Raw genomic sequence first — 15,431 nt, 5'->3', positions numbered from 1 at the left:
TAAAATTTTATTAATTTATTTTGATTTTTTTTTAATTTTATTACAATTTTTGTGTTATATATTTTTTAATATTTTATTTAAAAATATTATTTTACTATTTTTAATTTTCTTAATCTATATATATAAAAGAGCAACGCCCAGGCAAAACCGCTGAAGGTAGAACCTTGAATTGTAAATGTTTAGTGTTTGGAAATTCGTACTGGAAGGAAATGCTGTGTTAGTGAAGGGGTAAAGCCAGAAGTCAATTCTGAAATTTGCAATATGAGTCGCTGTTGGTGTATGTCTGTGATGTGAGGTCGTAGTTTTGGAAATTCGAAATAAAAAATATGGTAGCTGTGTAGGGATGTGATACGGCAGATCTTTTTTTTTTTTTTTTTTTTTTGATATTCTAACTACATTGTACATTACTAAAAGGACTTAAATCGATTAACCCCCTGTTTTTGTAAAAGTTTTTATTCTTCTCACACGAATTGTCAAATTTTGTAGATCGATTTACTCGCCTCAGGGCAAATGTAGAGCTCTGATTTTTAAAAGAGGAATTCTTAGCTATATATGGAACGCGTCTACGAAAAATTAGGTCCGTATGTCATCTAGGGGCTGAACTATGGATGCCTAAATTATTACGAATATAGACGAACGAACAAAAAATAGTTACAAAAACTGGGGGTTAATATTGGTAATAAAAATAGGTTTTACCCCCCGTTTACACATGCAAGTGGCAGTTCGAAAAACACAAATACACTCACACATATTCATTGCCACACCAACTAACAACCTCACTGCCGACAAAATTTTCTTGTCAGTAATCAATGTAAGTGCTTTGAAAGTAACTTCAATTTTTTTCCGAACGTCTACACATGCAAGTGTCAGTTCGAAAAAATTGAAGTTTCGACTATAATATGTATACACAACTGTCTGTAAGTTACTTGCATGTGTAATCATTGGGTTAGTACGACAGAATCTCCAGTGTTCACCATTTCCATATTAAATATTGTTGATAAAGGTATATATAAATATCAACAAAATATTTTTAAATAAAAATTATTAATAATTTATTAATTCCATTTTTCTTTAAATTTGTATATTTTTTTAAATAGTTTTTTTGTAATATTTATTCAAAAATATTTTATATTTTTTTAGATTAGTTTAATTTTTTTTCAATTTTATTATGTTTTTTACAATATTTTTATTTTATTTATTTATTTAAAAATATTACATACTTTAATATTTTTAGTTTTCTTAATTTTTATAATATTTTTATTTAAAAATATTATATTAATAAAAATATTTTTATTTCGATTATCAATTTTTTTTTTTGTTATCGAAAATTATGCCCAAAATGAAAATGGGCAAAAACTCTAAACAAAATCCCTCTATGATTACCATTCAAAAACGATGGACGTTGGTTACCCTGGCATTCTGCATTTCAAGTTTTTAGTACAACCTAAAACAGCTAGCCAGTGAACAGAACAAAGTGGAAAGGAAAAAAGAAAAAAAATTTAGCATACAATCGTCTAAATTGCTTTGAAACATTTGAAAACACTTTGGCCAACAAATGCGAACACATTACGAAGCCGTGCATTATGGAGTTTTGTGCTAAAACATTGTAAAAGAGTTTTTCGGAAGAAACATTATTAGTGTGGACGTCGTTGGATTTGGTATCAACTGCGTTGTGCCTTGTGCTGCTGACCCGTGTTTGTTCGTTTGTATGTAATAATTAATATTTCTTTCTACATGTGTGTGTGTGTGTTTGGTAAAGTGTGGTACTAAAAAAAAAACCGTGAAACTTTTTGGTCGCTACTATTCTGTTGCAACCCTGCTACTCGTTTGACGAAAATGAATTGAGCGACTCTGAAAAGATGAAAAAAAGTAGTGTGTCAAAAACGCGCTGTCGTCTGTCTTTTCTACCCATTGTCGTTCGCTCGTTTTGCTGCTAGTGGAAAATTGTTTTTGTTTAGTTTTGGTTTTTTTCCTTCCTTTCCTTGTACAAAAGTCAAACAACATTTGCCGATTGTCAATTGTGACAGCAGCGTTTTCAAAGGCAATGAATGAAAATTAAGACGGCCCCAAAAGAAATGTGTAAATAATTTAGATACTAACGGAGACGGGGACGGGCATATCATAATTTTCGGCCATTAAATTTCTTTTCTACACCAAACAACAAAAATTTTTCATTGGTAAATTCTTTTTTTCGTTAATTTTTTTGTATCTTTACTTTTTATTTTGTACATGTGTGTATTTTTTGCTTTGATAGTGTTGGTGTATTTAAAACTTAAAATTTATGTCAGAAAGGCAATTTGCGGCTGGGGTAACCAAAAGAAACAGTGGGCCCACGAAGTGCAAAAAATTCCGGTTCAAAAAATCAAGTGGAAAGCAATAATCATCTCATAGTAAAGTGTAAATGTGTGTGCTAGTGTGTTGTCAACGAACATGGAGCAGAGGAGGCGGCATTGCAAAATTTGGACATTCAAATGTTTATGTTTATTGTTTTGCTTGTCAAACAAAACATACATTGAGAGAGGGGAAGCAGGGAGAGAGACGTATGTATGTGAATGAGAGTCAATGTAAACAACAGTCTGCTCAAAATCAAACTCTCTGTGTTTATCTATTGCTCAACAAATGAAAAACCCCGCCAAAATACAATGTTATTGAACTGTACCGGAAAAAACAAAACAAGTGTGTGTCATCACAAATGAAGTGTAATGGGGGTGAAGTTGTGCGATCAGATTTGTTTGACAAAAAATTTGTGAAAGCCTATTTCCCCGCTATTGTCCCACTGTACAGTGTGCTGCTAAACCCCAATAAATGTGCTTAGCACTAACCACCTCCGCCGCCGCTTCAGTTCTGCTAGCTACCTTGTTGTTTCGTGTGTAAGAAATGTGAATGTACAAAATTTTAGCAAAGAGTTTTATACTTTTCGAAACTTATTTCATCCCTCTTCAGTGCTTGTTTTGCAGGGCAAAAAAGGATTAACAAATTTTGGAATGTATAATAGGACAGGTATAGCTTTTATAGCTGAGAGAAAAAGATCTCCAAAAAGCGATTTGTGACGTCACACTGTGTTTTAGCAGCATCACCAATATTTCTATTTTGTTAATGCCTGCCTGTCTTGTTTGCCTGATAGTTCAGTTCATGGTTATCTATAATGAATGTATTGGAATAATAAGCAAAGCAGAGTACAGTATCGTTTGTTGCTGTCTTCTATAGGAATAGGCAACAATAGAAGGGAATTGTATTGTGAAGTAAATGCCCTATTCCTAGAAGTAATGGAGAACAATCATAAGATGTGTGGGTTAGAAGCTCCAAAATCAAACATTTCATGGTCAGAAGGAGCTCTAAATCTCATGATGGCAATGTTCATTGACAGTTGGGTAAACATATTTTTGCTAGGAATAATATCCATAATGTGTGCTGCTCGCTGTATTCCACAGCAAACAGAAGAATTTATGGCCATAAGAAACTGGCTATAGATTGTACCTATTGCTTTGTGTATAGCCGAATAAGAAATTCCCACATGGTCGGTCAAATGTTGATGCCATTTTGGATATTAGCAATTCTTTTGTTTAGTCAACAATGACATAACACATTTAAAGGCGTACGCCAATCGAGACTTTAATGAAGATAACATGTCTGTTTACTTACCCAACAGGGCTATTGACTATTTGTGAAAGAACAGACAATGATGCTCTGTAAGGCCTCCAAATATAAGGAAAAGATCATAGAGAGGGCGGACGAGGTTCTACAAAGTCTCCAAATTTTTATGAATGTCCATGTTTTCATATTATTTACCCTTTTCCGGCCGCATAGGTACCATATATTGTCTGTCCAACACAAAGAAAATACACCACAATACATTCTTGTATTTTTCACAGATTGAGGGGCTAGGAGATCATTCAACCAAACAAAGAGTGGAGTTAACAACACACATGACCTTGATATACTCCCCTATTAAAAGTTATGTTGATCTAAATGTTTTGGAACAACCGACCGACCATTGGCCATGAGCCTTTGTGCTGTAATTCCATTTTGCAATATCTCTCCAGTAGCAGATTATGAGACACCTTCAAAATTTATAATATATAACAAAAGAGAAGGCATCTTGAATATACTAAGTGAACTTATGTGAAATATACTCAACCACAGATACAGGAGCGGCAAAACCATACAGAGTGAATGTAGTCCCATGGAAACATTGCCCGTTTCACTCAAGCAAACCAGAATTAAATTCTTCCAAATAAGATCAGTCCTCTTGCAGAGGTCGGAAATTTGCATATTGCAGACTCCATATTATGTTACTCTTCCTTCCTCAATGGTCTTTTGACAAAGCCGAAACAGACCAAAGTGAAGTTCTCTACGACCATCATCTGAAGTAATTGTCGGTAGTAATAAAATATCGCATTTTTATCTTTTCCCTAACATAACCACAAAATAATCCGGCAGACCATCGACATTTCCGTCCTTCTTTTGATACTATTAACGATGAGTTACAAATTATGTTAGTTTTTTCTTAGGCGGGAGGGTCCAAGAACCTTATTCCGAGGTAATTTACAAGGCATTTATTTATTTTGTTAGTTAACATAACCTCAAAAGTTTTATACTTAGTATCTAAAATTAATCTAGGACTACCACCTATAAAAAGTTGATATTCTTCCATAGTGTAGGACAGGAAGAAATGACTTATAGCGGTCGAAATTAATGTAATTTTCAATCTTTTTTTAGCATGGCGGTACTTCGACTACAAAATTCAGCAAATGTTGTTTTTTTTTTTTTTTCTTTCTGAGGAAGTTAACAAAATTTAATGTCAATTTCCCAATTTTATACAACATAACCTCAGCATTTGTTTAGTTCTATAAAGTAAAAGATCGATGTCAACTTGGATATACATATCTCAATTTTGTATTTTTTTTTTACAACATAACCTCAAAATGTTTTCATCATGCTATACACTAAAATATAAAAACAACACTATTTTGGAGAATTTTTTGGCCGAAATAATACTACAAACTTGGACTATAGTTGTAGAAATTATAAAATCCAACGATTTGTATTAGAAAATATTTGCAACCTAACCTCAAATTTAAGATAACCCCAAAATTTTTAATAAAAACATTAATTCCATTTTTTTCTTCTTTAAAATTTTAGGCACCCACACAACGTAGATAATGAATAACGAAGTAAAAGATAACCAAGAAGAAGAACCTGTCAATATTCCAACGAAGTCAACATTAAATCCCAACATGGAGAAACTAGAAACTCAAACCGAATCACAAGAAAACCCAATTGAGAAACAAGGAAAATCCAATGAAGATAGTAGTGAAACTTCACAGGATTCCAAAAAAGAAGAAGATAAAACAATCAGTGTTCTGAAGGAGTTAGACAAGGAACCTTGTGAAAGTCAGGAGCATATAGAAGAAAAAGAAAATAAACTGAAAAATGCCAACAATAATGATGTGGTGGAAGATGAAAAACTTATATCAAATAAGGATAAAGTGACAAAAGATGGCAGCGATGGTAAGGAAGATTGTAAAGAAACAGCTAAGGATAGCACAGAATCAGAGCAAAAAATCGACATCAGCCGCAGTGGTGAAAGAGAAAAATCAACAAAAGAAGATGCCTGTGAGGAAAAAAGTAGTGCTAAGAAGGAAACAGATTCCAATGGCGACTACAACAAAGTTTCTAATGACAATGAAAAATCTACGGAGACAGATAGTTCTCAGGACAAAGCTACCAATGAGAAAGAGAAAGAAGGAAACTCTAAGGAATCTAAAGTCAAAGAAAATACACAAAGAGATAAAATAGATGAAAAATATGAAGATTCCAATGAGGACTGCCAGGTCTCTAAAGGCAACGAAGACGTTAAGGAAGATTCAAATGCAGACTCCAAAGTCGCCAAAGACAATGATGTTTCTAAGAAAGATGCAAACAATGAAGACCAAGAAAAAGTACCACCGGATAACAACACAGATTTGAATTCATCTCGTCAAGACGACGAAGAAGACGTGGAATATGAAGATGTTGAAATACCTGAAAATGAAGAAGAGGAACTGATAGTGCCCGACACTGCTGATTTGTGTAATGGCGATGAAATGGAAGACGATGATGGTGGTGATGAGGGACAGGAAGAGGGAAATTGTAACAAAACAGATGAAGATGACAGCAATACCAGCAAGCCAATAGAGGAGATGGATGAAGAAGATGGAACAGAATTTACAAATCAAGAACCAGAACTGGTGGCGATAGAGGAGGCCAATGCAAAAGAAACCGAAATTGCCAATGATGAGGAAGATGAAGATGCTGGCGCAAATGCGGCCAATGATCCATTAAATTGTTTGGCAGATAGTCAAGAAGTGACAGAGGCCGAAGAGGAAACAACCAAGGATAGCAATGCCACCAGTAGTAAAACTAATGATGAAAGTAGTAATACCGGCAAGGAAAGTGAAACCAATGAAGCCACGTCAATGGACAAAGAAAACGAAGAAGACGATGACGATGATGAGGTATTATTTGTAGAAACACGCAACTCTCCCATTTGTATAGAATCAGATGAGGATGATGATACGGAAGTTTCCAAAACACCTACACCTCAAAGTGTGCCCGCCATTCCTAGTGCCACCACAGTAACCCAAGTTGAAACCCCTGTAACCCCCGTGGAAACTAGAAGAGAAACACGCAGCAGTGTGAATGCCAGGAGATCCAATGAAAGTGAAAGGCAAACAATCAATTTACCCAAGGCCACCATAACTGTACCCAAAAATCTAACAGTTACAAGGACAAGTGCACGCAAGTCAACGGCTAGACCGTCCCAGGCAGCAACACCTTCCTCCTCGCCATCAGTGCCGCCCGCTCGCGAGTCACCTCAAAATCGTCCCAAAAACTTCCAATATTTACAAAATGCCACAAATTTCCGACGTTCCCTACCACAGCAACAGCCAAGGCAGGTTGTGGACACCATTGAGCTGTTGGATAGTTCCGATGAGGAGAGTCAAGGCAGTTCTTCCTCCTCCTCCAATAATAGGGCATATTTAAATCGTTCCTTACCAAATCAGTTTGGTACACCACCCAAACGCACATTGATGGCTGCTAAAAATCCCAACAAGAAAAGTCCCAACAAAATGCCAAATTTCGGTTTTATTATGCCCAAAAATTTTCCACCACAAATCAGAAGGCAACCCCAGAAACCGGCACCACCGCCATTACCACCAGCCACACCCCAATCAAATTTCTTAAATAACTTCAAACTACAACCAGCCACGGTGGATGTGGCCAATCCTCCAGCCTTCTCAGCATTGCTTTCGAATAAGAATGTAATTATACCAAATGCTTTCTATGGTAATCCACCAGGCATAAGGACGCCAGATAGTGAAGTGGAGCGACGTTATGCCCGTTGGCTGGATACATTTATAGGACACTTTTGTAATCCCCAATTGGTGGCATCCCATTCCTGTTTATCATTCCTACAAAAGGCCTTAAAGTACACAGACTTTGTGCGCATCAAAGCCACACGCACCGACATGAACGCAGAAGCCCAAGGGGCTGCGGAACAACCCAACACTCAAATGACATTGGAGTTGCGATCAATATTTCTGAAAAGCTCCAAAGAATTGACACCTCACGGTAGGCGTTTTTGTGAGCTATGCTGCGCTATAGGTCAAAATAAACCCATTACCCTATTGGTCCATGCCGTAACCAGTAAAGTTATACTAAAAACATGTAATTTGGAAATACCCACTTCGTCGTCTTCCAGTGGTGGGGGAGGATCAGCGAATAATGCCAATTCCTCATCGGCCAATCGGAAACGTCAACTAGAAGATGATGAGGAGGAATATGTACCTGGTAAAAAGAAACAACACACTGCCGCCGCCGCCGCAGCAAGTTCGGCCGCTTCCGCTTCGCATGAGAATACAGATCAAAGTAGTGGTGATGGTGAGGGACCTAAGCGATCCTTACGTTCAAAGCGTAACAAACGTTTGGACAATAGCTTTAGCTACAACGAAGACGATTTGGCCGAATACGATTTGGAAGATGAAGATGAGCAGGCCGAACGTTTGGCCCGTGAGGCAATACAAAGGAAAATTGATCAGAAACGCATCGAGGCCCAAAGGCAAAGACAAAAGCAAGCCCAATCATTTGAAATGGCATTCCTTAAGACTTTTGCCCGCACAGCAGATGGCAAGATTTTGACAAATCTACCACCCGCAAAAAAGGGTAAGTTAGGATTAATAAACATTTTGGGTTCTATACTAAGACTTGTTATTTTTTATTCCTACAGCCGTAGCAGCAACACCACCACAACGGCGTCCTGTTGCGGTAAACCAACACCACATGGGACAGCACAGAGATGCCGAGGAACATTTAAGGGCAAACTGGATAGAAAATGTGGAAAATGAAGATACCCAAGTAATATCCGACGATGATGAGCCAAGGGAACATCGCATTTACAAGCAAACAAAACAACATCACCCCTCTCAGCTTCAGAGACAACAGCAACAACAAAATCAACGACAAAGAGCCCGAGCAGACACCACCACATCATCATCATCTGCCTCCTCTTCACCCAAAGAAAATCCTCGTTGTAACACCACGAATCCCCGCAATTGGCCCAAAAACACCAATATAAGTCACACCGTCATTTCCAAAAACAAAGATGTTTGCTTCGTCTGCAAGCTAAGTGTACAACGCATAGTCCACCACTATGTCAATGAACATCGGGGCTGTGAGGTATACAATTCACGTCTGGCCGCCTATCAAGTGGATCAATTAAAACGTGGAATGTGCAACATAAAAAATGTAAGCATCTATAAAAATGGTCAACCCCAATATGAGGCCTATTGCGTCTTCTGTCAAAAATATTCACGTTTTATGTTTCCCTATTGGGTGCAACATTTCACAATGCATACCGGAGAATATGCCTATCGTTGTTCCGCATGTGGTATGCGTAAACCGACAAGATCTCTGCTAACACAACATCAATCCCAGGGTTGTGCAGAAGGTGGTGGTTCAGTATTGGTGGACTATAACTATGACCCGAGAAAGATACGTGTGGAGGCCAGAATTTGTACTCTGTGCAATTATATCCAGTTGCACAGGAACAATATTGTTAAACATTTACATCAGCAGCATAATATTAAACAAATTCTGCCCAAACATATACAAACAATTGTATTGCTAAAGGAAGCTGCTGATGGAGGAGGTAGTGCGGCGGATTCTTCAATGTCCACTGGTGGGGAAATAAGAAATCACTCATCAAGACGTTCTTCGGTAGTTACCTCACAAAACAGCAATGTTTCATATACCATTATTGAAGACGACGACGATGATGATGATAATACCCTACTCTTCAGTGAAGATGCCCTACCGCCCATTATGACACAACAACAACAGCAACAACTTGTGGAAGCGACACAACAACAAAATCATTATTACAACTACATACCACCATATATGATGAATCAAATCAATCAACAGCAACAACAACAACAAAACTTCACCTGGGAGGACAATGACCCCACTGATGATTTGTCATTTATGATATGCGGCATGTTGGATGTACAAATGAATAATAATAAAAAGGACTAAAAGGGAACACCTAAATGCAACTTCCTAAATAATCCACCACCTCCCCTTACAAGGCATAGTTTTATATGATCCACACCTAATCCTCCAACTACTATCCATTCTAATTTGTATGCGAAGAAATCTAGTTTTTACAACAACAATTATAACACTTAAGTATATATTAGGTATAAAAAGTAAACAAAAAATTTATTCCACCTAATATTCAAAACCAATTAGCAAGAAAGCAATCAATTCAGAATACCATATGTTAAAAGAAAAGATACGTAAAAAAAAGATGCGAAAACAAGAGATTGTTATTTGTTGTGGAGAATTGAGCAGAGTTAGTGAGAGCTGGCAGAAGATGAGAATTATATTTATATGAATTTTTGATTTTCAATTAATTAATTATATATATTTTAAGTTTTTTTTTTTTAACATAGAAGCTGGAGTGGAGTAGAACGCTTTAAGGTATTTGTTAAAATTACAAGAAAATCTATTTAAGTTTTTTTCTTTTATTTTTTTAATATTATTTTGTAATTAATAAAAACCAACATCAAATATCAAATTCTTTGTAATTTAAATAAATCGGGCAAATGGAGTCAGCTTTGTAGACCTAATCATGCAATTATTGCAGTCATTTCAAGCAATACAAAAAAAAAAACAAAACAAATGAAGTAAATTGCAATAACTGTGGAGGAGGTGTCAACAATAAAAGCACAATGATAGAAAACAGTTTGGGGTAGAGTTCCACAGTGCGCCTGATATAACCGCCATGCCCTGTGCGATATAACTCTTCCAAAAGGTCAGAGATACATATATCGAATTTGGCCCCACTGGCCAGAGGGGATTGATTGGAAGCGGCAAATTCCGCTTCTGGGACGGAGGAGAATGCTGTACAAATATGCTGTACACAAAAAACTTCGCTGATATGAAAGTGAAGTAGAGAGTGGTTGCTTTTAAAGGGTTGCTTCGGACTGAGCCATGTTAACAATAAGTACGGACTGTGTTGCATCATGCCCATAGTTACCCCTGCAGCAACCACAGACGCGCAAGCATTTAGAAGTGAGTTTCTCACGCAAGCTACAAAAAGCAATCGCATTCGACTCTTATTTTCTCTAAAAAAAACGACACTTTAGAATTTTACAATAACAAAATTATTGCAGTCCTTTTTTTTTGTGTCGTCTTGAATAACTACTTAGTGCCAGGGAAAAAGATGGAAATGCGATTATTGATTGTTTATACAAACAATCCTTACGGTGTGCGACTATAGCGTGTCAGACACTTTCTATCGCCTATGCAGACACTTTCGTTTGTTTAAATTCATTTAAGGCGTGTGCAAGACATTCGGGAATTCACCGTGTATCCATTTCACATCACACATGCACTTCACCTGTGAAAGCAATTGATGTTCTGTATTTCACGTGAACAGAGCTTTCATATTTCACGAAAGAACTTTGGAAAGCTTTATTACAGCTTTCAAACTTAATCATTAACAATAAAAAAATATCAGTCTGTGTTGGCGCATCAACGAATACACATGCGTGTGGGGGTATGTAACGCTTTGTTCTTTTGATTGTTTACGAAACAGACGTAAACAAAGAAACGAACTTCTACAAGAGCGCGTACATGCTGAATTTGGTACTTTAAGAAAAAATAAATTTTTTAGTCATATTTTGTTAAGAAAATTAAATATTTTTTTAAATGCTAATAGAAAACACATTAAATTTTAGTCCTATGCAGTTTATTGTAGAAAATTTCAATTAATTTCTTTAAAAAATTAAGAATTCACTCAGCTCTCGCCATCAAAATTACAGTGTGAGGAATACACCCCAACTAGGTGTAAAGTGTGTTGCAGAACAGCTTTAGGTGTGTTCGATAAACGTGAGGTGCAGAGGTGAATGCCAGAACATGCCCGATTAGTCTGTCTGATATTTATAATGCACGGCGGTGCAGTGGTAAGCATGTTCGCTTTGCACTCTTAAATGTCCCGGGTTTGATTCCCAGGCCAGTAGGGCGATTCTCTAACTCATTTTTTTTTTGCAGGGCAATTATGAATAAAAATTCCGTGCGAAATTTGTTCCCTTTTCCAAATTTTTCAATTTTTTATATATATTTTTATGTACAAAAAGCATGGTGGGTGACGTAGGGGATGGAAGATACCAAGCAACGGTCCTGACCGGTTTTAACATGGCAAAGCCCAGGATTTATCTTGGTCCCTCTTTCATCTCAAGTGGACACTGACCTCCCCGTGGTGTCACCTGGGGAACTGCCTTTAACACCCGTTAAAGGTAGTGAGCTAACATGTGCCGCGCGTTCTCCCATAAGGGTTAGTAACCCTCCCCTAGAAAAAACAGTCTACTATGAAAAAACGAAAGAAAAGAAAAACAACCCCCTCTAAAGTTGACGAACCCCGCAAACGTTTTAAGGACCATGATCTGCGAATCTGCACCTGGAATGTTCGCACTCTTTATAGAGAAGGTGCAGTCTTCGCATTGGCAGACGTACTTGAAAAGTACAAGGCCGATATTACTGCCATACAGGAAATACGATGGATTGGGAAAAGCGTCACAACAACACCTAAAGGTGACCCATTGTATTATAGCTGCCATGACGTAAAGCATGAGTTTGGTTGCGGATTTGTAGTTAGTCGGAGACTAAAACATCTGGTATCCAGCTTCACTCCAGTGAATGAAAGACTTGCTGCAATTCAAATAAAAGCTAAATTCTTCAACATCAGCTTTATTTGCGCTCATGCTCCCACTGAAGAAAAGGACGAACAGACCAAAGATATATTTTACGAGCGCTTAGAAGAAACATATGACCGTTGCCCTGCCCATGACTTTAAAATCATTCTAGGCGATTTTAATGCCAAAATTGGAAAGGAGAATATCTTTGGTCCAACAGTCGGGAAATTCAGTCTCCACAGTGAAACATCTGACAATGGTATGAGGCTGATAGACTTTGCAGCTGCAAAAAGCATGGTTGTTGGCAGTACCAGATTTAATCATCTCGATATTCATAAGGGCACCTAGCTGTCTCCAGATCAGAAAACAAGAAATCAAATTGATCATGTTGTGATAGATGGAAGACATTCATCGAGCGTGTTGGATGTACGATCGTTCCGAGGCGCAAACATTGATTCGGACCACTACCTTGTGGCAGCAAAGGTACGCACCCGCATAAACGTAGCAAACAAAGTACGAACAGACACGACATCGGTAAGCTGCAATCACAACAGATTAGAGTTGTGCCAAAGGAACTATATGGAACTATCTAGTTCACTTCACAGTTCCAATGGCCCACATTTTTTCTTTGAACAAACTGCGTATACTTACTATCACACGTTATATTTCATGATGTTACTCATACGCTTTGGAACTAGTACGAGGAACTAGGAACTGGATAACCCAACTCTACAACAGATAGCCACAGCATATTCCACTCAACTAGCCCAATTGCTTAATCAAAGCACTCCTCATCCCGATAACATATCAGGGCAATGACAAAGAATTTCCCACTCCATGCAAACAGCCGCAAAATTCATACTTGGATACCAGAGACCTCCACAAAGGAATCCATGGTATGATCAGGAGTGTCGTGCTGCCACCGAAGAGAAAAATGCGGCATATAGGGCTACTTTACAATCCGTAGCAACGCGTAGCGCACGGAAGAGATACAGGGAGAAAAGGAGAGAGGAGAAACGTCTTTTCCGCAGGAAAAAGAGAGAGATGGAAAAGCGGGAGTGTGAAAAAATGTACAGGAGCCAGAATGAAGTCCGAAAATTCTACCAAAGAGTCAAGCATCAAACTGATGGCTTTGGTACAGGCACATCCTCCTGTAGAGACCAGCAAGGTAATTTGGTAACTGATACAGATAGTGTACTCAGGATATGGAAAGAATATTTTTAAAACTGTTGGTATCCAATAGCAGCGAAGACGACGAAGATACCACAGTCCCAATCCCAGAAGATGGATGGATGTATACCGCCCAGCCAAGATGAGGTAAAGACAGCAATAAATCGGCTGAAGAATAATAAGGCAGCAGGAGCCGATGGCTTACCAGCCGAGCTGTTCAAAACCGGAGGCGACACGCTGATAAGGTGTATTCATCAGCTAGTTAGCACCATCTGGCAGGAAGAACGAGTACCCGACGATTGGAACCTGAGTATCCTGTACCCCGTCCACAAGAAGGGAGATAAGACTGTATGCTCTAACTATAGGGGCATAAGTCTACTCCCTATTGCCTACAAGATCGTGTCAGGGATATTGTGCGAACGACTAAAGCCTATGGTCAACGAGATAATTGGACCATACCAATGCGGCTTTAGATCTGGCAAGTCCACCATTGACCAGATATTTACCCTGCGGCAAATCCTGGAGAAGACCCAAGAGAGGCAGATCGACACCTACCACCTTTTTGTCGATTATAAAGCAGCCTTCGACAGCCCGCTGCGTTCAAAGGTATTCCAAGCCATGTCTGAATTTGGTATCCCCGCTAAGATCATCCGGCTTTGCAAAATGACTTTAACTGACACGAGGTCCTCAGTTAAAATATGAAAGAACCTTTCCGAAGAGTTTGGTACCAAAAGAGGTTTCATACAAGGAGACAGCCTTTCGTGTGATCTCTTTAACATCCTGCTGGAAAAGGTAATACGAGAGGCAAACGTCAAAAGAACTGGCACAATCTACACCAATAGTCACATGTTACTTGCTTATGCTGATGATATAGACATCATAGGCCGATCAGTAAAAGAAGTAACCGATACCTTTATGAAGGTCGAAGGTGAATCTGCTGAATCAGTGGTCGAAGGAGAATCTGCTGAATCGGTGGGTCTGGCGGTAAACGGTGAGAAGACCAAGTTGATGGTGTCGACGCGCAATGCGTCCATTGAGCTCGGACCGACTATGGAAGTTGGTTCCTATAATATTGAGGTAGTAAAAGACTTTGTCTACCTCGGCACCTCCGTAAACACAACAAACGACATGAGTTGTGAAATAAAAAGAAGAATTGTATTGTCCAACAGCTGCTACTTTGGTATAAGTAAGCAGTTTAAAAACAAAGTCACATCTCGTCAAACAAAAATAACCCTCTACAAAACACTGATATTACCCGTGCTGATGTATGGCTCCTGGGTACTTGCGCAAACAGACATGGCAGTGCTTGGTGTGTTTGATAGAAAAATTCTTCGAAAGATCTACAGACCAATCTGCGTTGACGGTGAATATCGACGTCGCATGAACCACGAGCTGTATCTGCTGTACAACGACATCAATATTGTTAAACGTATCGAGATGCAGCGAATGCGCCGCTTGGCGGTGCACGCAGAATTGGCAGGCCAAGGAATAGATGGCGCAAACAAGTGGATGATGAGATGAAAAGGCGCGGTATTCCAGAAAGCGAAGCAACAAATAGAGAGAATTGGAGATCTTTTCTTAGTTCGGCCTATAGAACAAATGTTCTGTAATGTAAGTAAGTAAGTACCAGTGCCCCCAAACATTTTTGCAAGAATTCTACTTTCTGTGAGAAATTATGCATTTAGTGGAATGATGTGGAAACATTCAAAATGCCACGGATTTGCATTCTTGTTTTCCAAATATTCAATCAAATGTGAAAAATTATTAGTTTTTTAATTTCAAATAATTTATAGACATTTCCTTGTTTTGTTTACATATACCTTTGGCACTAACGTTACAAACAAAAACGAATTTTTATGTGGTTGTTGTTGAGTTGTATTTGTTGTAGTATTTACTTCACCTTATATTTGTTCTACCATGTACAAAAAGAGAATGGGGGTTATCATGAACGGCAATTCCCCCTGAATTTTTTCACTTTCTCCCTTAAGTTGTTGCAACGGCGGAAAAACAAAACTCACGGGG

At 38.2% G+C, this 15,431-nt stretch overlaps 2 protein-coding genes across 8 annotated transcripts in view; one reads left to right on the top strand and one right to left on the bottom strand.

The window, feature by feature from the left end:
- Positions 1–15,431, bottom strand: part of Elys (AT hook containing transcription factor 1 homolog) — a 55,121-nt gene that overhangs the window by 17,808 nt on the left and 21,882 nt on the right. The gene's annotated exons all lie outside the window — the stretch shown is intronic.
- LOC141399588 (uncharacterized) lies at positions 1,427–10,120 on the top strand. Of its 5 annotated transcripts, none has more exons than XM_073978614.1 (4): positions 1,832–2,177; positions 2,255–2,540; positions 5,143–8,205; positions 8,270–10,120. In XM_073978614.1, exons 3-4 carry the CDS (start codon positions 5,163–5,165, stop codon positions 9,574–9,576), a joined length of 4,350 nt encoding a protein of 1,449 aa, XP_073834715.1. In that variant the 5' UTR covers positions 1,832–2,177; positions 2,255–2,540; positions 5,143–5,162; the 3' UTR covers positions 9,577–10,120. The 5 variants fall into 5 exon arrangements, with proteins under 5 accessions (XP_073834713.1, XP_073834711.1, XP_073834715.1 ...); XM_073978613.1 differs by having other exon boundaries at positions 2,255–2,544; XM_073978612.1 differs by lacking the exons at positions 1,832–2,177; positions 2,255–2,540 and adding an exon at positions 1,427–1,706.

The sequence above is a fragment of the Musca autumnalis genome, unplaced genomic scaffold (assembly GCF_047663935.1).
Source record: "Musca autumnalis isolate F117 unplaced genomic scaffold, ASM4766393v1 scaffold_3, whole genome shotgun sequence".
In the NCBI taxonomy this organism is placed as follows: Eukaryota; Metazoa; Arthropoda; class Insecta; order Diptera; family Muscidae; genus Musca; species Musca autumnalis.
This window is presented reverse-complemented; position numbering and strand designations above follow the sequence as displayed.

What these genes read in the sequence shown, in the direction of transcription:
- LOC141399588 (XM_073978612.1), top strand. Translation starts at nt 5,163, where the DNA reads ATGAATAACGAAGTAAAAGATAACCAAGAAGAAGAACCTGTCAATATT. An exon ending in TCTACCACCCGCAAAAAAGG is followed by an intron (nt 8,206 to 8,269) that starts GTAAGTTAGGAT and finishes TTATTCCTACAG; the next exon opens with CCGTAGCAGCAACACCACCA.